The sequence below is a fragment of the Astatotilapia calliptera genome, chromosome 11, assembly GCF_900246225.1.
Source record: "Astatotilapia calliptera chromosome 11, fAstCal1.2, whole genome shotgun sequence".
Lineage (NCBI taxonomy): Eukaryota > Metazoa > Chordata > Actinopteri > Cichliformes > Cichlidae > Astatotilapia > Astatotilapia calliptera.
This window is the reverse complement of record NC_039312.1, coordinates 16,468,946-16,494,497: the sequence shown is the minus strand read 5'-3', so window position 1 is coordinate 16,494,497 and position 25,552 is coordinate 16,468,946. Positions and strand designations below refer to the sequence as shown.

The 25,552-nt window shown below is 39.6% G+C and overlaps 3 protein-coding genes across 5 annotated transcripts; all 3 read right to left on the bottom strand.

The window, feature by feature from the left end:
• Positions 1–1,761: 1,761 nt before the first annotated feature.
• On the bottom strand, positions 1,762–7,136 carry LOC113032161 (uncharacterized). The gene is made up of 5 exons (XM_026184860.1): positions 6,969–7,136; positions 4,750–5,284; positions 3,981–4,374; positions 3,317–3,433; positions 1,762–2,808 (listed from the first exon to the last, which is right to left on the bottom strand). The coding sequence occupies exons 2-5, from the start codon at positions 4,809–4,811 to the stop codon at positions 2,107–2,109; spliced, it is 1,275 nt and encodes a 424-aa protein (XP_026040645.1). The 5' UTR covers positions 4,812–5,284; positions 6,969–7,136; the 3' UTR covers positions 1,762–2,106.
• Positions 7,137–12,671: 5,535 nt separating this feature from the next.
• LOC113032507 (lymphocyte antigen 6B-like) lies at positions 12,672–14,995 on the bottom strand. 2 transcript variants are annotated; one of them, XM_026185459.1, is made up of 5 exons: positions 14,052–14,995; positions 13,793–13,909; positions 13,569–13,715; positions 13,159–13,269; positions 12,672–13,070 (listed from the first exon to the last, which is right to left on the bottom strand). In XM_026185459.1, the coding sequence occupies exons 1-5, from the start codon at positions 14,215–14,217 to the stop codon at positions 12,829–12,831; spliced, it is 783 nt and encodes a 260-aa protein (XP_026041244.1). In that variant the 5' UTR covers positions 14,218–14,995; the 3' UTR covers positions 12,672–12,828. The 2 variants fall into 2 exon arrangements, with proteins under 2 accessions (XP_026041244.1, XP_026041245.1); XM_026185460.1 differs by having other exon boundaries at positions 14,172–14,995.
• Positions 14,996–15,073: 78 nt separating this feature from the next.
• smg9 (SMG9 nonsense mediated mRNA decay factor) lies at positions 15,074–23,917 on the bottom strand. Of its 2 annotated transcripts, XM_026185457.1 has the most exons (14): positions 23,725–23,917; positions 23,465–23,632; positions 23,308–23,382; positions 22,876–23,107; positions 22,672–22,769; positions 22,442–22,554; positions 21,152–21,263; positions 20,860–20,955; positions 20,608–20,693; positions 19,748–19,854; positions 19,557–19,664; positions 16,390–16,515; positions 16,154–16,298; positions 15,074–15,442 (listed from the first exon to the last, which is right to left on the bottom strand). In XM_026185457.1, the coding sequence occupies exons 2-14, from the start codon at positions 23,609–23,611 to the stop codon at positions 15,364–15,366; spliced, it is 1,524 nt and encodes a 507-aa protein (XP_026041242.1). In that variant the 5' UTR covers positions 23,612–23,632; positions 23,725–23,917; the 3' UTR covers positions 15,074–15,363. The 2 variants fall into 2 exon arrangements, with proteins under 2 accessions (XP_026041242.1, XP_026041243.1); XM_026185458.1 differs by having other exon boundaries at positions 23,465–23,917.
• Between the last annotated feature and the right edge of the window lie 1,635 nt (positions 23,918–25,552).

Here is a 25,552-nt window from a genome sequence, read left to right as displayed (position 1 = left end):
AATGACAAAAGCATATCGACAACATCTGTGTATTGACTGCCTGTGTTCCCAGGCACTTTAATTTCAGAGAAGGGTAGTCAGAAGTGCATAATCTGTCAAAAATGTAGCAATATTTTATAATTAACAATATATACTATTTAATCTAATTAGAAATCCTGGCCTACAATCTTGTTTATCCAAGAAACTGTTAAATCTGATTATCATTGCTTGTTAATTTGTAATTATATAAGACGGTATAAAGAATTGTGAATCATCTGTATGTCACATTATGGCAAAGTCCTTTCAAAAAAAATAACTTGTGATGGCAATATGATTTTTAACAAAACAACTAGTAAACATTTTGGAAGCTAATCAAGGGAAAATAGGACTTATTGTTACAAGATGTTTATAGGCCACATCAGCTTTAAGAATTTGTAAACAGGATCTTATCATTAACTTTCAATAACTTCTTTCGCAACCATAGTGACATTCTTTACTAATATTAATGGACTTTTCACCCTAAAATCAAATTTACACATTTTTCTGTTCGCTAGCTGTAGTATTCCTTAATCCACATTGTTTTAGTGTGAGTTGCCCAATTTTAGAGATATTGACTGTACAAGCCTACCCTTCTCTTGTTTCACATGGTACTTAATGCTTAGTAGCAATGTCTTTATGTAGACCTTATGTAGCTTCATGTTGTTTTTCAACAAGGAAGAGATCTCTACAGCTAATATCTCCCAAAACTAGGCAACTCACAACAAAACATTCTAGATGGATAAACAGCAAGCCAATGTGTGTCACTGTGGGGTATGCAGGTGTGTTGACAGAACGTACCCAAAAGCAGACAAGGAGAGAGAGAGGACAATGAACTTAAAACAAAAGAGAGCCTTTATTCTGGCTGATGGCAGGAGTAAAAGAAAACAATGACAATGTGTACAGCAAATTTTGATGTGATATGTCTCTCTAACGCTAAACACAAACCTTGTTTTCAACAGAAGTTAAAGATGCGGTCATTTTCAAAGAATTTTAAACAATAAAGAGTCCTTGTGAAATCTGACCTAACATACAACTAAACTATCAGAAAATTAAATTTGTGACTGCTTGTTATACGGCTGAATATATCAAATGCTTCAATGACAAAATGAAACAAGACAGAATTTATGAACTCAAGGATAATCATACAAATAACAATTACAGCTGTAACCATTAGTACACTCATCAAGTTCAAATGATGTCCATTTCAAAGTAATTGCTGGAAAGGACATTGTCGAACTCTGCTGCTGCTGCAGGATTGCTCTCCCCCCGCTTCAGGACACCTACACCAGGAGATGCCGGACTAGAGCAGCGCAGATACTGAAGGACCCGTCCCATCCTGGCAGCAAACTGTTCCAACTTCTGCAATCTGGTAGAAGGTTCCGCATCTTCTGGGCAAGGACAGAGAGACTCAAGAGGAGCTTCTATCCCCAAGCCATCCGTGCCCTAAACACACACACCCGCCCGCTCACATCATCTATAATTGACTGAGACAGGACTCTTCCAGACACTAAACCAAGGCACAATGTACATTTCAATTCCTTTAATTTTAAATATGTTTATATTGTCTATCCTGTAAAATAGTCAGATGTCTATTCATATTAATGTACAGAATTCACCTGCTTGCTGCTACTACTGCACATTCACCCAATGTATATACTACATATATATATATATATATATATATATATATATATATGTCAGGCTACATTTCACTGTGTGTTATACTTGTATAACTATGCATGTGACAAATAAAGAACCTTGAACTCTGTGCGAAATTCAGGATAAGAACTGTAAGTGCATGGCACTTCAAGGGTAGCTCCACAGGTGTGAGCAACAGGCCTTCTGTTGAGCCCAGTTTCAGCATTAAAGCACACCAAAATTTTGTCAACACATATCACAGAAGATCCTGTGCAGAAGTGCAGGATTTTTTCAGCTTTGGTTTCATCAGCGTTTTTAACATAACGCTGAAGATGGTTAAATGTTATTTGTTCTCCGTGAGGCAGCATCAATTTTGTTGTTTGAAATAGCTGCACTAGTCTTTTGCCTGTGGCCTTCTTTGTCTCATACAGAGACAACACACTTTCCTTGTCACAGTTTTAGCTGCAGATGTGCCATGGGTGTGGAGAAGCAATCCATTATATACTTTGGCTCTTGGAGAATGGCCTTATGAGCCATTGTTTCAATGGCAGGCTGCATGTTGTTCTTAGGTGGTAGGAAGTGGGAACCCATCCTTGTAAAGAGGTCAAGCAGGTCCTCTTCATCATTTTCATCCATTGTGCCTTGGAGCGCCTTCTCAACAGCTGATCTCTCAACAGGAGGGAGATAGTTGAGAAACAATGCAATCAGAATGTCTACATCAACTGAGTCCATTCCGTGGATGCAAGCTAAAATGAAAGCCCTTGACAGCCTCACTGGAAAGACACCATGGTCTAGTAAGCCTTTCACCCATATCTGCCCAACAGCTTGCCATTCAGCCTCACTAAAGTCTGGCCTCAGCCTTGGAACTCGTTCATTTTCACCTTCACACTGTTCCAAAAATTGCTCCCAAAATGCAGTGTAAACCTCCCTTGACACCCCAGCATCATCAACAGCATTTTCATTTACAAAGTTCATCTTTAAAGTCTCATTCAGAATGCGACTGTCCATAAATACAGCCAAAAGATCATCAACAACCTTTATCCTGCGAATTGATACATGTAGGGGGCTCTGTGGGTCTCCTGAATTTGATGGGGAAAGTTGGTTGCTTGAATCTAAAGGCAAACCTTGTGCGATGAAATTCAGTCCATGGTCCTGAGTAAAAGACAAAACATGCACATTCCATAAGAAATGCAAATGAATTGTACAGATTACACAATATCAATGTTCTGAAAAAGTTTGAAATTTATTTGTCTAATTTTAGTGGGCTGTACATTCCCAAACCATGGTTGCACTGACAATTTATATATAACATTAACATTGTGGCCTGATGGATGTCCTTGTATGCCTCACAGAAAATTATACAAGTGTTCTTTACATGTATGAGAAGACTCACTTCTGTGCAAAATAGGTAGAGAACACAATAGTGACACCAAAACAATGTCTCACTGCTGTGTTATGTAAATAATTTGATTTCAAGACTAAATTTCCTGTTTAATCTTATCTTAATGTAAAACACTGGAATTGTCTCTCAACTGACAATATCCTTTTAATTCAAATGGACCCACAAACTGCCATATCCTCAGAAAATAGCATGAAATTTTGGCATCTCTACAGTATGTAAAGGTAGGTGTTTATGGTTGCCTGAATTGATCCATCTTACCTGTGCAATCTGGGGTGCTTCCTCCTGTATTGACTGCATATGGGGTGTGGGCAAGCCATTAGCTGAAGACAATGGTAGCAGGAAACCATCCATAGGTAATCCATTTGTGTCAGCATTCTGAGAAGGATGTATTGCATTAATTGACAACAGACACCTTAACCCTTCAAGATTAGAAGACTCTTCTTCAATCTTCTACCTTGGCTTATTCTAAATCATGAATGTTCTTAAAAAGTCTGCAAAATATGTCAATAGGTCTTAAGAAATAGAACAAAAATACACCTCTTTATTTTCAGCCTACATGTCTCACTTGCAAGAGTAAAAAGACATATTACAGTGGAATTCCACAGGTTTTTATCAGATCTTGATGTACTTCTTACTACTTAAAATGTTGTATTATTGCTGCAAAAAAAAATCAAGTTTTAAACAAACAAGAGATGAATTCTGATTAATAGAAATCGAGCAATTGTTTCACAGTACTGTAAGTTATTTCTTTTAAAAGAATATTACAGAAAATAACACACATACTTAAATTTTGTCCAAGCAGGAATGCATGATCAGCTTTTTTTAAAATCAGAACTATGCAAGTTACTGAATTTGATTATTAATAAATTTCCATATTTTGTCACACTTAAACCATATCAACCACAACTGTCCATGGTCTTACCCGTCTGAGATCCTCACTGTTGACATAATTCAGGGTTATCACGACTGTGTCATCACCATCTGCTCTGACAAGATCCTCTTCAGGATTCCATACAACCGTATCCGCTTCGTCTATGTGTGGAAAACAAAATTCCAAATCTTTTGGAAGTTTGTCCCGGGACTCTAGTTTGAAGGATTTGTTAGGAACTATACTGGTCAGATCAATAATTTCAGAGCAGTGGTCAGGGAAATCATGATCACTTGAGTCAGTCTGCTGCCGCTGTCCCACGACAGTGTTTTTAATGTCTGTTGGGGTTGAATGCATATGATGGGATTTTCCTGGACTTTGTGTTGTCACTGCCTCACAGAGTGATTTCAGATTTTTTTGGATTGTGTTCCATCTGGAAATTGTGAATCTGTGAACCAGAAAACAAACACAAGACACAAACGAAAATAATTCAATTATTTTTTCAGCAGCCAGTCATTTTGTACATGTCAATGAATACAAAGCTGTAAGTCTTTCACAGATGTATTAAATGTACCTTACCACACAAGTCAACAACAAATTCCTGGAATAATTTCATCCTACAGAAGTGCAAATATTCGTAGATGTACATAAAGCACTTGAATAAGACAACTCTTTATTGCAGTTGCACAGTCATACCTAGTACAATAGTACAACAAAATTAGAAAATGTCGCATGTTACCACCGAGCACTACTAAACATGACAAAATACAGTAACTTTAAAGTGATCATTATTTGTAATAATAACTTTCTTATTTTAACAAACCTGTTTGCCAGTGTCACTGTCAGATGAATCCCCATGTTCAAGTAGATCTGGGACAAAATCATCTGTCTCACTGTCAAATCCAAGTAATGTCACCGGTGAATCTTCTTCAGTTATGCTGACAGAAAAATCCTCTTCAGATGAGGACTGAACTGTTAACAGTGTTTCATCTTTCTTGCATGTCTTGTTCCTCCACCATTTCTGGTTCTCACTTGACGGTATTCATTACTGCTTAAATGAAGCCATCCGATTTCAATTTTTCTGCAGGTCTTCTCTCCTGCAGTATTTTATTTCTCTGTCTTGCCATCCCTTCACTTTGCTTGTGGAACACACCTGATGAACCACACAGCATTCCTTTGGTTTTTGATCTTACTTTCCGTGTCGCAATTTTATCTCTTAGGTTCTGCAGAAGAGTCTCTTTATCTGTGCTGTACTTAGTTTGTTGACAGAAGGACTGGACAGCTACTCTGTCACCATATGTCCTTGTGTATTTTGCCATTTGTCCATCAGTCATGACGAACAGCACTGCCTTATCCACCTGCAGACATAAAACATTAGAGAAATGCTATTAATATACTTTTACTCTAGGAAGCCACACTGGCACACATGGAATACTAACTGTATTAGAATAGAGTTCTTAATCACTGTTCATGATCATTATCAAAAGTTACTCTGTCAACTTCTGTCTTATTACTTTACTGTTGCTGTGTTAGTATTAGTATAGTAATAGTAGTAGATATTTATATACTACGTTACTAAAAAATATTTTGCTAGTAAGGTATAAGTAAGGTAAGTTCCACCAAGTATTTGGTGCCATGGTGTCCATGTTACCATGGTAATGGCACAGCCAGATAACAACATCCAAATTCATGGGCTGCAACCTCTTTTTTTTTTAACTTTATTTATCACATTGTCCAAATTCATGGGCTGCATCCTCCTGAGGACGCTTTTGTAGACCGATTATGTCACAGCGATGCGATCCAAATTCATAGACTCCTTTTTTTTTAATTTGCACAGAAATGTACAACAATTATGGCAATCTCTACAAAGATTCTATTTTAAATTCGTAAACTCCTCCGAATGCAGCGGACAAATGCGTCCTCCTTTTCACCGATTTTTTTTTTTTTTTAAATTATTGAACTTTATTAAGAAACAGTATACAGAACATGTATACAACCAGAACAAAATTAACATATGCCAGGGGGTGTAATACAAAGAATTACAAACATTCACTTTTCACCGAATTTGAAGGATGGGTCGGGTGTGTGCTTCGTGGCCCACCATATCCCAGAATTCAAAGTGCGGCCCAGCCAAACTCCAGTTTCCGGTAATGGCAGCCATTAATAAGTTTTAAAATGACCGTTATTAATCTTTCTGGGTCACAAAATAAACTTTTAACATATTTCAGGGGAGAACGTGGGTGTATAAACTTGAAATATCTGCTCGGTTTATCAAGATATCGCATATTTACAAAAGTGCTTCGACGTTTTCCTTGATGTCTGTTACCCACCAGCTCGATAGGTAGCCAAGAGCTCAAGGGTCACTAAAGCCGCCGAGAACGGCACAAATCCCGGCATATTATTTTCAGATCACCACGGACTTTTGCTACTCAGGCTAAACGTAATATATAAAACACTTAGACAACCTAAAAATGTTAATGTTTGGCTTTTTTCAGTGTTTCATTTGTTCGTGAGTAAAACGGTTTGGCTGAGATTAAAGTTATTAGATTAAATTCGATAAAATAAAACTTTATTAATCCCCCAGGTGGGTTCCACCTTGGTTTTACACCGCTTAATCAACGTCAAACAGAAAACTGATTAAACAGAAGTGTGAGATGGTCGAGAATTTACTCCAGTGTCGTCTTATATTTTAGATAGAAAGGAGCAGACGGACGAGCTTATTACACTCCACCGAGACAGCGGTGACGCTAATCAGAAGGCTAGACCGTCCAATTTCCCCAGCCATTTACTTCCGGCCTACCCGACCTTCTGAGGACCCAGCCCACATAGACCACGAAGCCCGAGTCCTCGGGAGGATGCAGCCCATGAATTTGGACACGATTTGAAATTTCAAAACATATGTGCACTTAACGAGTTATGTTTAATGAACCTGAACATATTTACAAGAATTAACATTAAAGGCCTGCATATATGACCTCGGTTTTTCAACAAGTTACTCGCCTTTTGAACCGCGGTGTTTAATGCTTTTTTATTTATACGTACTTTGTCTTGTTGCATGTGCATGATGTCGTCGTGTGGGACCTCTCTTGACCGCAAGAAATGTTCTAAATCCTCCTCCATGTCCACACCGTATGGAGCCCCGTACCGTAGCACTGCACCCTTCAACTGAAACGCTATCAAAAAGGAGCAGGATCTTTTGCGTGATCCCGAGTTTGTTTTGCGAGATCTCGCAAAAGTTTTGCGAGATCCCGAGTTTGTTTTGTACGGAGCCCCGCAGGGGACATGGGAGAAAAAAAAATTAGGGAGAAAAAAAAATTAGGGAGAAAAAAAAAATTAAGACGGACTTTTGCGAGATCTCGCAAAAGTATTGCGAGATCTCGCAAAAGTATTGCGAGAGCTCGCAAAAGTATCGCAAAAGTTTTAGCCGCATTCTTCGGAGGCCGCCAGCTCGAAGCCGACCGGGAGGTCGAGGCACGATGTGCCGGGAAAGCGGTGTTCCTCCCGGCTGTAGTAGGTCTCGACCGCCCGTTAGCTTCAAGCTAGTGGCCGCCAGCTCGAAGCCGACCGGGAGGTCGAGGCACGATGTGCCGGGAAAGCGGTGTTCCTCCGGGCTGTAGTAGGTCTCGACCTCCCGTTAGCTTCGAGCTAGTGGGTGTCAGATCTCCAAAAACGTTGGAGCACTTTTGCAAGTATGTGATGTCTTGTAAACCGAGCAGGTATCTGATGTTTACACAACTACATTCACGCCTCAAAATATCTTAAAAGTGTATTTTGTGACCCAGAAAGAGTAATATTACAACTAAGTAGCTGCCGCCATTGTTGGAGTTTTGCGAGATCTCGCAAAACAAACTCGGGATCTCGCAATACTTTTGCGAGCTCTCGCAATACTTTTGCGAGATCTCGCAAAAGTCCGTCTTAAATTTTTTTTTTTCTCCCTAATTTTTTTTTTCTCCCTAATTTTTTTTCTCCCATGTCCCCTGCGGGGCTCCGTAGTTTTTGTCTGCTTCCATTTGCCTTTGCACTAGGATGATGTCGGTGTAAATGTGCAGTCATATTCATTGGATTCCCACTAGTGCTGTCAGCGTTAATCTCCTTAAAATGACATTAACGCCATAATGCGGCAAATCTGTTAACGAGTTACTGCGGATCGGTAGATTAGTTCAGCCATATTTTCTTTATGTCTTATTAATTTGATAACCCATAATATTGACTATCGCGTACACACAGTGTTGGGGAGTAACGGAATACATGTACCGCCGTTACGTATTAAAAATACAAAATATGAGTAACTGTATTCCGTTACAGTTACCGTTTAAAAAGGTGGTATTCAGAATACAGTTACTTTGTTGAAATAAATGGATTACACTGCGGTACTTTCCTGTTTCATATTGTCGCGGGTCAGGACTGTTTGGGTTTTGTTTGACAGCTGCGTTCTGTTGTTCCAGGCGGCAGCGTTACGGTTGCCATGGTTACAGGGCGACGCTCTCTCTCTCTCTCTGCGACTGTGTGTTTCCTGGGTGAGAGAGCGCCTTTTCGTTGTTGTTGTTGTTGTTGTGCTAAGCTAATAGGCAGAATGCTACAAGCATAGCTCTAAAGAATGTAGCATCATGGGCAGTGTAGTCCGTGCTGCAGGGAGAATGGACTGCCATACACGTTATGGGTCTGTGAGCGAGGAGGGAGAAAAAGGGGAGTGGAAAGGTACGAGTTGTCATCGAGGAAAAACGGGAGCTGGAAGCATGTAAATATAATAACAACCACTTCAGCCAAGAAGAGTGCCTGACGAGCCCAGTTGTAAGTAAACTATTAAGACTCGACTGTACACCGTGTTCGTGTTTTCCTCCGAAAACAATTGGAGCAGTCTTTCAACGCCTCTCTCTGTCTCTCGCAAGAAAAGTTGACCCACACAACAAAGTAAAGCTATTTTTCGGCTACGAGCCGACAGAGACCCCGCCGTATTAGTCAGAGGTCCCTTTACTACAGTTCGGAGACGCGGACCTTCAGTAATAGTAATAAATCACACAGCATTAGTACATTCACGTTGTTGTAAAAAGCATGATAATATATTAAGTAATCCAAAGTATTCAGAATACGTTACTGTCATTGAGTAACGTAACGGAATACGTTACAGAATACATTTTGGGGCATGTATTCTGTATTCTGTAATGGAATACATTTTAAAAGTAACCTTCCCAACACTGCGTACACATACATTTTAAGAATGTATTCATATGTGTGTTTATGCCAGAACATCAAACAAATCTTATATGAGTTTGTATTAGATTATTATATAATTATTATATAATCTAATATAATAAATTAGATTATAATATAATATATTATAATATAAATACTCTAAATAGATTATATTAGAGTAAATACAATCTGCAAAAAAAAAAATGCAAATCACCCAAACCTAGCTGGACCAATAATGCCCATGATCAGTGTATTTACACTTTTGACTCTACATCATCATCTGGTTGTGTGTTAGTCACACAAACTTGAAAGGCAGTTAGTAGGTGACAGTTCAAGAATAATGAGTACACTTTGCACTGTAAGCACTCCTTCACTAACTCTGTGCTATTCTGTTTACACATATTTCAGGAACAGGCATCAGGAACAGGCTACGGGCTCGCGCACACCGCGCACCCATGCCCAGTATCCTGCTAGCCAATGTTCAATCCATCGAGAACAAGCTTGATGACCTCAGAGCCAGAATCAAGTTCCAGAGAGACATTCGGGACTGCAACCTCCTCTGCTTCACCGAGACTTGGCTGAACCCAGCGATACCAGACCACGCCGTGCAGCCGACGGGGTTCTTTTCGGTTTACCGCATGGACAGGACAATGGAGTCGGGGAAGAAAAGAGGTGGTGGAGTGTGTTTGATGGTGAACAACAGATGGTGCGACAGCACAAACATCTCCCCACTCACACGCTCTTGCTCGCCCAATCTGGAGCTTTTGATCGTTAAGTGTCGCCCTTTCTATCTCCCTCGGGAATTCACTGCGGTCATTGCCTGCACTGTTTACATTCCGCCTCACGCGGACTCGGACACTGCCTTATGTGAGCTACATGAGGCTCTCACACATCAACAAACATTCACCGAGATGCCGCACTCATTGTTATGGGAGATTTTAACAGAGTGAATCTCAAACGGACATTTCACAACCTTCACCAGCACATCAACTGCCCCACCCGGGGCACGAGGACATTAGACCACTGCTACACCCCGTTCAAGAACTGTTACAAGGCTCAACCCCTGCCGGCATTTGGAAAATCGGACCATTCCACCATCTTCCTCATACCTGCTTACAAACAAAGGCTAAAGCAGCAACCACCAATCAGGAGGGAGGTCGCTCGCTGGACGGACCAATCGGTGGCCGCGCTGCAGGACGCACTGGATGACGCAGACTGGGACATGTTTCGGCGCAGCTCTGATGACATCAACATGTTTACGGAAGCGGTTGTGGGATTTATCGGGAAACTAGCGGACGACACAGCAGAAAGAACTATCATCCGAACGTTTCCCAACCAGAAGCCGTGGGTGGATAAAAACATCCGCGACGCTCTGAGATCACGCACCGCTGCCTACAATGAAGGGCTTGTCTCCGGTAATATGGACCTATACAAGGCTGCGTCCTACAACGTGCGCAGCGCGGTCCGAAAGGCAAAGCGGAGCTACGGGGAAAAACTAGAGTCACAGCTACGACAGTGCGACTCTAGGAGCCTGTGGAAAGGACTGCGGACTATAACGGACTATAAACGACCAGCTTCTTCAATGATGAATGCCGATGCTTCACTGGCTGATGAGCTGAACACGTTTTATGCTCGCTTCGACGCCGCAGCAATTAAAACAACAAACGGCTGCGCGCGCTCGGAGTACACCAGTGAAGAAAATGCATTCGTCATCACAGAGCATGCCGTGAGGAACACCTTCAGGAGGGTGAACACCAGGAAGGCAGCAGGACCAGATGCAATCCCTGGCCGGGTCCTTAGAGCCTGCGCTGATCAACTAGCACCGGTGTTCACGGAGATCTTCAACCTCTCCCTGGCCCAAGCTGTGGTTCCCACGTGCTTCAAATGGTCCATTATTGTCCCTGTTCCAAAGAAACAACAGCCCGCTTGCCACAATGACTACCGTCCAGTAGCACTGACTTCAATTGTGATGAAGTGTTTTGAAAGACTGATGAGAGATCACATCACTTCTTCACTTCCTCCCACCATCGACTCACTTCAGTTTGCTTACCGGACTAATCGTTCCACAGACGATGCCATATCTCACCTGCTCCACACATCCCTGAGTCACCTGGACACTGGCAGAGGGAATTATGTTAGGATGCTGTTCGTGGACTACAGTTCAGCATTCAACACAATAATTCCCTCTAAGCTTTTCACCAAGTTGACGGATCTAGGACTCAGCTCATCACTGTGTCAGTGGATCCTCAACTTCCTCACAGACAGACCCCAATCAGTGAGGGTGGGAAAACAAGTCTCCCCCTCCATCTCACTCAGCACTGGAGTGCCTCAGGGCTGTGTTTTAAGCCCCCTGCTGTACTCACTGTACACTTATGACTGTGTAGCCACATCCGACACCACCTCCATTGTCAAGTTTGCTGACGACACTGCTGTTGTGGGCCTGATCTCCGACAACATCGAGACGGCCTACCTGGAGGAGATTAGGAACCTGGAGACCTGGTGCCAGGAGAATAACCTCCTCCTAAACATCAGCAAGACTAAGGAGCTGATCGTGGACTTCACTACAAAGCAGGCGAGGAATTACAAACCCCTCATCATCAGTGGCACGCCAGTGGAGAGAGTGGACAGTTTCCGATACCTGGGTGTCCACATCACTCAGGACCTGTCATGGTCCTGTCACATCAACACCCTGGTTAAGAAAGCCCGTCAGCGTCTCTTCTTCCTCAGAAGACTTAGAGGCTTTCATCTGCCACTGAAGGTGCTCAAGAACTTCTACTCCTGCACCATCGAGAGCGTCCTGACGTCAAACATCTGCACCTGGTTTGGGAACAGCACCAAGCAGGATAGACGAGATCTGCAAAGGGTGGTGCGCTCGGCAGAGCGCATCATTCAATCAGAGCTCCCTGACCTGCTGTCCATCTACACCAAGCGGTGCAAGTCCAAAGCTAGGAAGATTATGATGGACCTCTCCCATCCCAACAATGGACTCTTCTCACTGTTGAGGTCTGGGAAGCGCTTCCGCTCCCTTAAGGCCAAAACAGAGAGAATGAAGAGGAGCTTCTTCCCCCAGGCTATTCGGGGCCTGAACCAGCTGTAGGACTGGACTCTCCCAAACACGTCACTATAAGACTGGACTCTCACACACGTCACCACACGCACCACCACACATTTCCTATAATCCTATAATTCCTATAATTTATAATCCTTATCTTTATCATCTCTTCTGCTATTTGCACATTCTTTACTGTAAATTCCTAAGTTAATTTGTAAATTTTTGTAGTAAATTGTAAATATTGTAGAACTTTTCTTCTGTCATTTAATGGTCGGGCATTGTACAGCTACAAGCATTTCACCCCCATGTCATACTGTGTATGGTTGTGTGTGTGTGACAAATAAAATTTGAATTTGAAATTTGAATTTAATTGTCAAAATCCACCATATTTGTATTTTACTTTTCTATTAATTCAGGAAAATGTCTCACTGACTCCTTACGATAACCTTTAAATGTGCGTGCAAAATGATTTTGAGACTTAAAGGAAACAGAGATGCATATAGGATTTTAAGAAATTTATTCGTTAATTTTTTTCCACAAACCGAAAATTATATTTAGTTACAAAATTTTCAATAATTTTTTAAGGTCTGGTGAAATGGGAGGAAACATTGTGACAGTCATATGAAAAGCTGGGATGTGATGCTGTTGTTTCATCAGCTAAGAGAACAAGACCAGAGAGATCAGCGTTGTGACAAAGAGCAGACGGCCAACAGCTGTAGTGCCAGCAGTTGTACTACTGGGCTGTGATGTAGTTGTCATCCCAGCACTGTTGCAGAGGTCACCCTGGCAGCAGCTGATTTCTGCTGCAGTGATTCCTGTGATCTGTGGAGATTGTGTGCTTGAGCAAATCAGCTTGGAGGCGCAGCCCTTTACAGTCACCTTTTGTCCTTCTGCAGTCACTGAGGAAATGAAAGGAAGGAATAACAGAACATTTGTCTGAGCAGAAAAGAACAAACATGCAGACACTGAATCCTGTCGGTATATTACTTGCTGATGAGATGCAGTGGTCCTCATTTCCGTTGCAGTTTAGAGTTTGTGTGCAATCGTTTCCAACACATTGGAAGCACTTTTTCCCATTTGGAGATGAGATGCTGCCCTCTGTTGAATACAGAAATATTTGTAATATTTGTTTCCCTGCTTATTTTAACTGTGTGCCAAAAACATCAGCTTGGAAAAAAAACCAACAGAAAACAATATGTTACTAATATGTTTGTTTGAGAATTTTCAATCAGGAAATTTTCACAGATTGATTATTTTGCCCTGATCTATTCAAGCAAATACGACGATTGACCCACTTTAAAATTTCTCAACATATTTGATAAAAAGATTTTTTATTTTTTAAGTTTCAAGAACAGGAAATTAGATTTCAAAATACCAAGAAGCATGATAGAAATTACCAGGGGCATCTTGAGAGTTGCAAAGATCAGAGGTGCAGCACTTGCTGGTAATTAGAGTTCGGGCGCCTCCAAAGTTGATTGAGGCCTGAACACACTCCTCAGCCGCAGCACAACTTTTACCTTTAATATCAACCAGTTTTGAACCACCTGCAACAAAAAGACGAACCATTGAAAACTGAACCAGTTTAAAAGAAGAATAAAATAAGAACTATACAAAATCAAACCTGCGTATGAAGCTATTCTGACTGATGCACACTGAGTGTTGGAAGGACATTCTTTTGTTGTCTGAGCGCAGCTTCCAGAGAGGTCCGGTATGCATTCGTAACATTTCAAAGCACAGGCTGATAAAACAAAGATAAAGACAAGTAAACTTTCTCTTGCTTCCAATGCATGGACATATTCTAAAACATTCACTAAAACAGTTTGAAAAATAGATGGCTAACAGTACAATAAATAGTGCAATCATTTGTAGAATTGACAAACCTTTACTAAGATGTAATGACACTTGTTGTAAAAGCATTAAAAAAGAAAACATTTCATTGAATATTACAGAACTTGCTGGTTTAAAAATGTTAAAGAACAGATAACTGAACAAAAACTTGCCTTTAGGGAGCAGCACAATCCCAAGGATCAGCACAAAGATCTGCATTGTGTGATGGTCAGATAGAAGTGAATTTCTGTTTAGTTTCTGTTCAGTTTACAAGTAATTCTTATTGGGGGGAAGTGGTCTTCTTGCTGTGACCACTCCTTAACTCCTCCTTTGACAATGAAAGAACCTGACTATCAAAAACAAGCCTTTGAAACAGCATATATGTATATATGAATAGACTTCATAGAACCTATATCTAGATAATTAAATTGGTATTAGTTAGAATTCTCCAAAGTTAAAATAGAATAACATAGAATACCTGAATCTCAACATATGTATGAGGAAGAATAATATCTATTAAAACTAGTTTAAAAACCTGTTTAGTTCCAGTTTGTTTATTTGTTTGAAGTTTTAGTGATAATAAAATGCCTTATTGATTTTTGTATCAGTGTATTGATGACAGGTGGCTATATATATGCTTCTATTCATAGCTGAAGTTTTAGTGTTATTAAATTGCTGATTTTTGTATCATATATTTGATGGAATATTCTTTAAAGTCGTTTCATTCTTTTGCTAAAATATGTTTAGGCTGCAAATCATTTTCTTTTAGAACGGACGTGAATTGTTTTTTTTTTTCTTTGATAACCAGTGACTGTTTCAGTTGTCAGCAGAGTATGTTTTAACCATGCAACCACTCTAGTGGCACTGAATGAAAAAAAAACTGACTGTGATTCATGCTACATGCATTCTACAATACAACATATATCTTTAAAAAACCAGGCCCACCAGTTCTCTCTTTCATTTTTACCATACTTTTTACAAAGGTAATAACAAGACAGAAATCTCTATTTTCACCTTATAAAACATGTTAAGTATCAGTGCATCAAAACTGAAACACAGTCAAGAATGACTTGAATTTAAAAACTATTCTCGCATTTTTATTAGACATGTGCTGAGAGAAGACACTTTCTTTTCCTGCTCACCACCTCTGCACAGGCTGTAACTTTATCTGTAACTATCAGAATTCCTGAGGACAGTCCCAGGACACTATAGAACAAGCAGGACTCAAAGTCTGAATAATTATATTTATTTTATGTCCCAGTGATGTTTTTTTTTTTTTCAACATCCCATTCAGCTGCACTTCTTTTGTCTTTGTGTGATCTGATCAGTGAAATAAAACTGTACATAAGAGCAGTTAAACACGTGTCAGCAGAGCAGACGACTGTATTCAGAGAGGGCCGAGGACTTTTTCACACCATCCCAGATACGAGCTGCATAGTGAAACCTGTGAAAACAAAGAAAGTTAAGACAGGAAACAGAGGGATAAACTTAAACGAAATCCCAATAATGTCTCAAGATTTCACAAAATTACAGTGACATAGTACAAAGAAGAAAAAAATCCAAATATTATGCATTTCTGCACCAACCTTAATTATTAACACTTTTACTTTCTTTATATGGCATGGAAATATATTTCTTTTCACTGTAGTATTTCATTTTCAATTGATATTGTTTTAAGCATGTTCAGAAAAAAATTAACCTGATATCCCACAGCAAGAAATATTTTTCACTACTCTGAAAGTTTTGTGCTTGTAGGTACATGCAGCAAGTTGCACCTCAGAAAACTATTTCACAACAAACCACCAGCGCTCATTTTCTGTTGTTTACAAAAAACAAAACAAAAAGACAGCAGGTTGTAGTCACTGAAAGTAAAGGGAAGCAGAGAGACCCCTCATCTCTAATAGATATTTTGCATTTCTTCCACAGGGATTAAAAACTGTTTCTATGAGAGTTCAAAAACAATGACATTTATGATGGCTTTGTTGAGCAAACCAGTTTAAAACATAAAACTGATTCTCACCCTGGGTGCAGGATGTATTTACTTGGTTGTCTCACTTTTTTTTACCATGGATTAGTCACCTACACTTTTTGAATAGTGGAATATGAATAAAATAATTATTCATTTATAAATAAATAGTACTGATATGATGTTTACCAGTTTTTCTCAGTGAGAATAGTGTGTGACAGCTGACAGCGGGGCATGGCCAGTATTTGGCTGCGGAGTTTTGAAACCATGGTGGAAAAGGCCGGGTGTCCTCTATAGCCGGGGAGCAGAGAGAACAGTGGGTACGTTCCTGACCCTAAACAACGTACAAAGATTCATTTATTTTTCACACAACACACGAGATGTCACTTGAGTTTTACCTTATGAGAAGAATAAATGTTTGTAACCTGCTTTGGTCAAATTATCCTCCCCGTCATTTTCCTGCACAGGAAGCAAAAACATATTGACCTCGGTTGTCAGATAGTCCTGCCCCAGGCCTGGGAAGACATTGCAGTCAAGCATGGATAATGTTCCTGAGAATAAAACACATGTTATAGTTGTGGCCAGCCTGTTAATCCACTTCAGAAGTGATGCTTTGTTTACAGGACTACAAAACCAAACACATTCACTAAAAACCTTTGAACAGTCACAAAATATCATTTTGCTCACAAGTACAAAGCAAACAAAAGGTTTTCATCTAGAAACACCATAAACCTGATGAAGCCTTTTACCACTCCTGAATGCACATTTAGAACTTTTGGGTTAAATCATCAGTGATAAGCAATACTGATCAATCTAATAAACTTAAACCTACACCATCCTCCCTATTCTGGTATTTTAAAGAGTACTTAGCGTAAATATTAAGCAACCTAACTAATAGGGTTCCAACTCCCAGCAACAACAAAAATAAATAAATAAAAAATAGGGAACCACCCCTCACGCTCCACCTCATGATGCTTAATCGACGTAATCAACCTTAATTTGATGCAGTGTGAAAAAAAAAAAGCACAGAAATCAATTATTTTTCAAGAAATATTAAATAGATTCAACATCTTTCTTCAACAAAATTGCAGACTGCACAGATGGTACCTTCCCAAAGGAAAAAGTACTATAGCTTACTAGGGTATATATATTAGACTTAATAGTCACTATATACAGTAATTGACTTCTATTCATTTTACATCAAATTAAAACTTTGGGTGTCAGATAATTATTTATTAAAAGCTCGACATTTTAAATGAGAATAAGAAAGAAAAGTATGTCTTTGTGCCCCCTTTTCCCAGTTAATGCCCTATCGGCCCCCCTGGCTAAACTTTGCTAGATCCGCCCCTGCACAGTTACCAGCCGTCAGCTACATAGAAAAAGATCCTCGAGTAGAAAGTAATAATAAATAAATTCTAACAACAGCTGATCAAGCTTAAACGTGCTGCTGTTGTTCAGCCGCTGGTTTCCTCTTTCTGGTGCAAAGTGGGCCAAAAGCAAACAAGAGAGACGGACTCGCGACAGAAAAGCCGATCAGCTGATCGTTAAGCAGTTTCATGATTGAAGTAGCAGCAAGAAGAGGCAGTCGCTCCATATATCGTTTGGTAAGCTTAACGCAGGAATGCTTTACAAACATTCAGAGATGGACTTACACACTTGCTTTACTTCTCTCGGGATAACTTTGTCGGAGATGAAATGCCGGGTTGCTAGCGAAGCTCCAAATGCTATCCAGACCACCGACAGGTCCCGCATGCCACAGCCGCTCTATCACGTGATGCATACTGCTCCGACTGCTAACTGGAGGTCAGAAGAGAGGCACAACAGTGATTGTCTACAGCCATCTGTATAACATGGTAGAGGGTCATAGTTTGGGGAGGTATTTCAGCCAGTGGTGTTGATAGAGTTATGAATGCAGAAAAGGATTAATTTTGACATTGATCATGGGAGAATGATCCCAAACACACTGTCAATGCCATAAAAGCATACCTGGCTAGAAAAACACTCACAGGAACACTATCAGTCTGGGGGTGGGCGCTATAAACCCCCCACCCAGAAATTCTTCTACCCAGCAACTGCGTTGAGGATATGTCTCTATATACTCCTGGATAAGGAAAAATAGCAACAGCATGAGTATCGGATGAGCAAGGGAATGAGACTCGCTATTGTTTGACTTTCACAAGGAGGATGCCAAACAAAATGGGGTAATTTGCGAAACATGCTGTAAAATTATGCCCCTAAAGGTATCAGTACCACAAGTTCAACTGCAAAATTAAGACCAATTTAAACTCTGCATGTCAATGTCTCCCCACACCAAAGAAAACCTCAAATAAACCATCTGTGATAACAGTGACTGTTCTTGGTCAGTCGTTTTTATAGTCATTATGTAGACTTTTGTCTCTATAATTTGAGGTCATCACATTTTTTTATATGTTGTAAAGCACAAAGGAGCACCTTTTTAATTTCAGTTGTTTTGTCTCGTTAATTATTGCTCAAAGTTTTTTGTGCTGCTATGATCTTTATTTGTTAAAGGTGTAGTGTTGACCACAGAAAGAGACTTACTGTGACAGCATAGTCATTTGTGAAAAATCCCTGTATGAAACTGATGGTTACTGTTAAAATAAAACATGTCAATTCATTCAGATTCTTTGTAGAAAAAATTTAAATGAGTACACCAGTGTCATTTTTGGCACTGCATGATTGAAAATGACACTTGTTTTGGAGGTTATTTAAACATATCGCGATATATATCATGTATCTTGATATAGTAAAAAAATTACACAATATAGATTTTCCTCATATTGCCCAGCCCTATATCAGTCATGGATTGGCCTCCCCAGAACTTGGACATCAAAAATAATTAAAACTGTTTGCAATCATCCATAGAAAATGTAACAAAAGGCAGCCAACGTCGAAAGAAGAGTTTTGACTGTCCTTCAATAAATGTGGAGAACAGTTCCTGAAGACTGCTTAAAGAAATGATAACAAAGCTTTCCTAAGAGAGTTCAGGAGAGAAAAAGTAGTCATTCCAAATACTGACTTTAAAGTTTCGTATTTTCCTTATACACTGCATTTCCATTCATGTTTTGAGGGGTGACTCAAGATTTGCACAGTAAATGGTAAATGGCCTGTATTTGTATAGTGCTTTTCTAGTCCCTAAGGACCCCAAAGCGCTTTACACAACCAGTCATCCACCCATTCACACACACATTCACACACTGGAGATGGCAAGCTACATTGTAGCCACAGCCACCCTGGGGCGCACTGACAGAGGCGAGGCTGCCGGACACTGGCGCCACCGGGCCCTCTTACCACCACCAGTAGGCAACGGGTGAAGTGTCTTGCCCAAGGACACAACGACTGAGACTGTCCAAGCCGGGGCTCGAACCGGCAACCTTCCGATTACAAGGTGAACGCCCAACTCTTGAGCCACGATCGTCCCAGTACTTTAAATGTAGATAATTTCTTACCATTTACTTAACTTTTTTTTGCCACCATATCACATTCATTTTCTTCTACCAGCTCCCTTACTGGCATTCATTACTACTTACACATAAAACATTAACATAAAGAGAAATTTGTTGTAGTTTTGCACCTTTGTATTTGAGGTGAGAATGAGCCATTAATTTGTTGACCACCATATGCATGTTCTTCAGATTTCTTGGGCAGAAATCATCCCGTCTGGCCTTGTTCTGGAGGAAAACTGGGGGAGAAAGAAATTTAAACTTTGACCTGCTTAAATTTGGTTTGTGTGTCAAATATAGCGCGTCAGCATTAAACAGCCACCTATATGTGGATAATACTCTGCTCCGTCATCACTGCCTGAAGAGCCGGTGCTGTCGTGGCTTGCAGATGGTGTGGAAGGTTTCAGCATCTCAGCAGTCTGAAGAAACCTGTCCATAAAGGTGACACCATAATATAACTTCAGCTGTGGAATCAATTTGTGTCACAAGAAGCAATAATAATGAGAATTAGATCATTTTACTGAGTGGAAAGAGTACAGGTAAAATTTGCTTGGATAGTTACATATGTAAATATACAGAATCTGCCATTTTCCTGCTGTGCCAATGTGAGATGCTACTTGGCAATAGCCCTGGTAAAAACCATTGTTTGGTAATCTGACATTGATTTTTCACCAAAGGATGCCAAAACAATACATAATCATATCAATATTTGTGCTGATTAAAACTGTAGCTTTCTACTACAGAGATATCATTTTAAGCTATGTACAAAGCCAGTGAAAACTTGCTTTTAATGGCAATATTTTCAGCATTAGGCAAGAATGCTATGCAAAGGGAAAAGGTTTTTAATCACATAGCCAGAGTTGCTCAGATTGTTTGTTATGCTGTGTGAAGAAAATGAGTCATGAACTGATCCAAATGGATTGTGGCGTACAAAAGGTAATAAATGTCAGCACATGTTAGATGGGCATGGAGTCTGACATTTTACACAGGTCTGGATTTGCCTGTTTAAAATGTCAGACTGGCTGAAAGAACAACATTGCTGAGCTTATGAAAAAGCAAAAACAAATATCCTTTTAAGATATAGCATGAAATGTTCAGCATTCCTTTGAGAGTATTGGGCTTTAAAATTATAATCACAACCATCTTGAGAGCACAGGTCCATCGCAGACCTAAAATACTTACCTGTAAAGGTTCAAATCAGTGAACCAGTCTTGAACCACAATTACAACATGGCACACTGTAAACAGGAAGGCAGCGATCTGAAGAGACTGTAGAAGAATTATACAGAGAGTACAAACATGCTTTATTTGTAGAAAAGAATAAATACGATCACTAAACCAACATCAAACAATGAATCCCAAAACTAAAGTTCACAGGTGTTTAGCACCAGCATTCATATTATTATATACTGTCCTCCACAGGCCAGCCACATACCTGCATCTCAACATATGTATGAGGAAGATTGTATTCTGGAGGTAACTTCCGATCATTGTTGATAAGATGATCCAGAATTGATGGGCTAAGCATTGGCTGAAGAATGACATTTAAACACAGTGAAACATGTTGTTGCTTCAGCACAACAAATCCTTAACCACAGTTAGACATCTTGCAGTTCCAAGGTTAACATTACAGACAGTTTGTACCAACTTACATTCTGACAGCAAAAAGAAAATACTACAGTAAACCGTAGAAACTGTCATTTCTAATCACAATACTTCATTCATACCTGCGTATCCAAGAAGATAACTCTCTCCTGTGTGATGAAGAAATCAATCCCTGTGCTCTGATTTCCACCTCTTTCCTTGATTTCTTGAGTCTGGGGTCTGAATACAAAACTCCTGTTCAAACAAACACACGTTTTTATTCAATATCACCTCCAAAGAACTGTTCAAGTGATTTTTCTCAAATTAATTATTAAAGTACTCGCATTGATCCTTTAAAAAAAGAAATGCATCTGTAATTATCAGACAAATATAGAGTATTATATTGAGTATATTTCATATTAGAAAAATCACATGGCACACCACCAAACAAAATGTTACAAAAAGCATATTGATAATTTTTCCCTGCAGGAGTGGAACCACAATCTTCCACGACACACCTATGTGCCACGGCTCAGTGGTTGGGAACTAGATGTTCTGCGTTTTGATGGCAGGGATAAAATGTATTCAGACAAGTTCTACGGTTGTATTACCTCATTCCCTCTTAACTTAAGTAGGCATTTCACTTGAATAAGGGAAAGTGCCTCCTGGGCACCTCCTGGGTTATGTGCGTCACACTCTGATGGATGCATCGGAGAGGAATTTAGGAATCAGTTTGTTGCCCAAGGATATTTGGCATGCAGACTGGAGCACCTAGGGTTTAAACCAATAACCTTCTAAATAGTAAATGAAATGCGCCATCTCTTGAGCTTCAGCCATCACATCGCCGTTCCCTACAGTTTGTGTGTTGGATCAATTTAAGTGAATGGCAATTATAGAGTACTTTTCTATTATCAGTGACCACTCAGCGTGCTTTAAGACAAGCCAAAGACCTTTTTCCTGTCTTTTTGTGTAATTAAGCACTTTCATCATTTCAAATCTTCTGCAATTTAAAAATCACCAGTTAAGCCTATGTGCATGAGTTTGGCCCAAACCAAAACACTACTGATATTTCTCACGTGAGTCATGCGGATATTGCTCAACAAGGAGGTTTTTGCCAAACCATCAGGGACTCCAAATTTTTAAATGCAAGTCATGAAATAGTATCTAGTCCGGTGTAACTGAAACTTTGGCAATCATTTCAATGCAACTGCCGCCAACCTCCATCCAGGAAATACAGATTTTTCCCAGTGGTTGCTATACAGGTGTGGAATGGTCTCTAACTGGTGTCCCATTCATTTCATCCTAACCCATCAGCATGATTGTCACAGGTCCAAACTGAACACCGTATATTTAGTTGTCATGTGTCTGCAAAAACCTCAGTAGTGTGTGTAGTGCAGAACACTTTACATCTTGATCTTATTCTTTAACCTTACCTTTGATCTTCCTCAGGAGTGTTGGCAGATAACAGCGACATGATGGTGGATTTCCCAGTTCCCTGCAAGCCAATAACTCCCACCACCAACATGTCTGTCTGGTCCCTCAAATACTGCAACACATCACAACAACATCACTCAGTTTCCTTTGATCACATATCATAAAGTAAACTGAAAGCACTGTTTAAATCTGCAAAATCAACTAAATGTATTAAATGCTATGAATTTACCTCCATGGCACTGTCACACCAATTCATCTGATCATCCACCAGTTTAATGCTGTGCTTCATTTTCTCCGGAGGAAGGAGTTTGGACTGCCCAACCATGGCTGGAAGTCACATGAAAGCTTGTGGCCTTAATTATTGCACATGAACATACTTTTGAATTTGGAGAAGAAAATAAAATGTCTTTTTGTAGAGTCTATAACAACTCACGGTCCAATGCACTGCTCGATGCAGAAGCACTCATTCCTCTGTTTTGGATCTGGTATACAGGCTGAGTAGGTCGCTGCCCTTCCCTCTCTATCTTAGAGGGTGGACCAGAGGACTGTGCAGCCGACTCAGTAGGTGTCCCTGGCTTCACTCCATCGTCCCTGGCCTTCATTAGCATGATGGGCTTCTCAAGGACTGGTGTTCCACTGACAGGTGTATTTTGTGAGGGCTTAGCCTTAGAATATATAAACAACAGCACGAATTGGAGATGGAAGTGCTTCGTAAGCACAAACAAGTACGGCTCGTTTTGTTCTGGCATTGTGAATATTCTTTGATTTTGGCTATTCTTCCTATTCGGTTAGGGTAAGCAAAATGATACCTCACAAATTTAAACTGTAGACTATAGTTTGTGGTCTCAAAGACAAGCCCACCTACCCTTTCTCCGGGAGGTTTTGCAAGAATGATGGGGGTCTTCTGAATTAGAGGACCTGGTGGATCCTCGCTTCCATCCTGGAAAGAAAATGATTCGAGTAAGTATTTTGATGTAGAGAAGATAAAATCAGAGGCCAAAGCAGTATATCGTTTGAAGTACCCTTCGCTCTCTCGGTTGGTAATCCCGATCTCGACTGGGTCCGGACAGATTTTGCCCCGGAGGGCCAACATCTCTGTCCCCTCGGCGTCGCCTCCTCCTGCGCCCTTGCCCATACATGCCGGGTTGACTGTGACCGGACTCGGACATATCGCGACTCACCTGGAACAGCTGATGTTTACAGAAAGCTTGTAAATGACGGGTAGTAGAGCCGAGATAAAGCTATTATTTATAATTAAAATTCTGTTTCCTAAAAGACAGACCTCTAATACCGACGCCTCAAGGTATGGCTTTTAATATCGTTAACATTTAAACGTAAAAATTAGCTAGAAGCTATCATTATAAGTCAACCCTAACGGTGGTTATAAACAACGCTAGCCAAGACTTCCTGGTGAAGTGTTTGTTTCGTGGCTTGGCGTTTGCCGTGTACGGTTCAACTGAGCGGATAAGGAAAGCGATAATGTTCCACCCGCCTGGAAATCTCTTTTGTACAAAACAAATGCATCTTGTTCGTCATGTAAAAGAAGTCGATTTGAAACACAGTTAAAACATGACTAGTTCCCCTGTCAGGAACTATTTTATCACAAATATAATATAATATAATATAATATAATATAATATAATATAATATAATATAATATAATATAATATAATATAATATAATATAATTAGTTTTAATCATTGTTTTGAAATCTGAAATTTCCCCAGTAATGAAAGCTGTATAACAGATTTTTTTCATAGTTTCATCCTAATTTAAAAATGAAGTCAAGTCAAAGTCAAATTAAACTTTATTGACTTGACTTCATTTTTAAATGAATGAATGAATTAAATCTGATAAAGCTGTTACACAAGAACATTTTAATCTATATTTCAAAAAAGAGTCACATTTTTAAAAATTTGAATAAAACTTGACTTCGACTATTTAATTATGCACTCATTTGGATTGATCTCGGGTTAAGTAAACCCGCAGTATTTTGTGTTTTGTTTTGTTTTTCTCTCTTCATAAAAAAAACAAGAAAAACGGACTGCTCAGCTCCTAGCCAAAAAATCTATTGAATTGTTTAATTTATAAAGTTAATCTATTTATCGTCAAGGACTTGCAGCACAATCTCAATTTCAACTAGTAATTAAAAAAACCCCACTGTTTTAATATGACACTGATCTAAACACATCTGGAAGGATAGTATTATAAATGAATAAGGAAAATCTATCTTTATGATCTTCTCCTTTGCTTCACATTGTTTAACTGTTTTGGTTCATTTATCTTATTTGTCTTTCTTTTTTTAAAGCCATACATCATGACAGGTGTCACTTCCCTGTTGCTCTTGCTGCCCTCTCTCTGACACAAATCACGCCTGACACTTGTCTCACTCCACTCTCTTCTTCACCTCTCTTGTGCACTGTCTTTTACTTTGGATGGATGACCCCAAATATCTAAGCTCATCTACCTTGACTACCTCTACTCTTTGCAAGTTTGCACTCTTACACCTGCCTCTCGCTCTTTCGAACATGAATTCCATCTTGCTTCTACAAACTTTCATTCCTCTTGTTTGCTGTAACACCCTCCCTTTAGGCAAACATCACATCTGTAGTGCTCCTTCTATGCATAAATTATTACTTCCGCTCACTGACCATCACTTCTCTTCTTAACCCAGCTTAAAATACTATTTGCCATATCTTCCTGGTATAAGCGTTATCCCTCTTTAGTTACTACAGCTCTAACATCACCAGGGTTCTTCAAATCTTCTCCATTGTTCAGGCATCCACTCACTCTGCTTATTTAACATAAAATGCATATAAACATATATGCATAAAAAGAGATATTTAGAAGATGCAGGGGAATACGTTTCTTAGTGTATAAGCTTGATTTCAGAAAGAAAAAAGTAAGGTGTCTCATAATTTTCTTTAAATAAAAATTAATGAAATAAAATAAAATAAATAATGGGCTTCTTCTGTTAGCAATTTAGCATGAGATCGCTTTGCATTAAAGATTTATTTTTTAATAAATCTGTAGATTAAAAATTGCAGCAGCAAGCTGCAAAATATTTATATTTGTAGTAAGAATAATTTAGAGTTGCCTTGGCTTGTCCA

Bases quoted from the DNA above. Each gene is read 5' to 3' on its own strand.
- LOC113032507 (XM_026185459.1), bottom strand. From the start codon at position 14,217: ATGCAGATCTTTGTGCTGATCCTTGGGATTGTGCTGCTCCCTAAAGGC. The intron at 13,716-13,792 runs GTTTGATTTTGT...TTTTTGTTGCAG, and splicing joins CAGAATAGCTTCATACGCAG to GTGGTTCAAAACTGGTTGAT. The intron at 13,270-13,568 runs GTAATTTCTATC...TGTATTCAACAG, and splicing joins CAACTCTCAAGATGCCCCTG to AGGGCAGCATCTCATCTCCA.
- smg9 (XM_026185458.1), bottom strand. From the start codon at position 23,611: ATGTCCGAGTCCGGTCACAGTCAACCCGGCATGTATGGGCAAGGGCGC. The intron at 20,956-21,151 runs GTATGAATGAAG...GTCATTCTTCAG, and splicing joins TTATCTTCTTGGATACGCAG to CCAATGCTTAGCCCATCAAT. The intron at 15,443-16,153 runs GTAAACATCATA...TTGTTTTCACAG, and splicing joins ATTCTCACTGAGAAAAACTG to GTTTCACTATGCAGCTCGTA.
- LOC113032161 (XM_026184860.1), bottom strand. From the start codon at position 4,811: ATGATTTTGTCCCAGATCTACTTGAACATGGGGATTCATCTGACAGTG. The intron at 3,434-3,980 runs GTAAGACCATGG...CATCCTTCTCAG, and splicing joins ACAGTGAGGATCTCAGACGG to AATGCTGACACAAATGGATT. The intron at 2,809-3,316 runs GTAAGATGGATC...TCTTTTACTCAG, and splicing joins AAGCACCCCAGATTGCACAG to GACCATGGACTGAATTTCAT.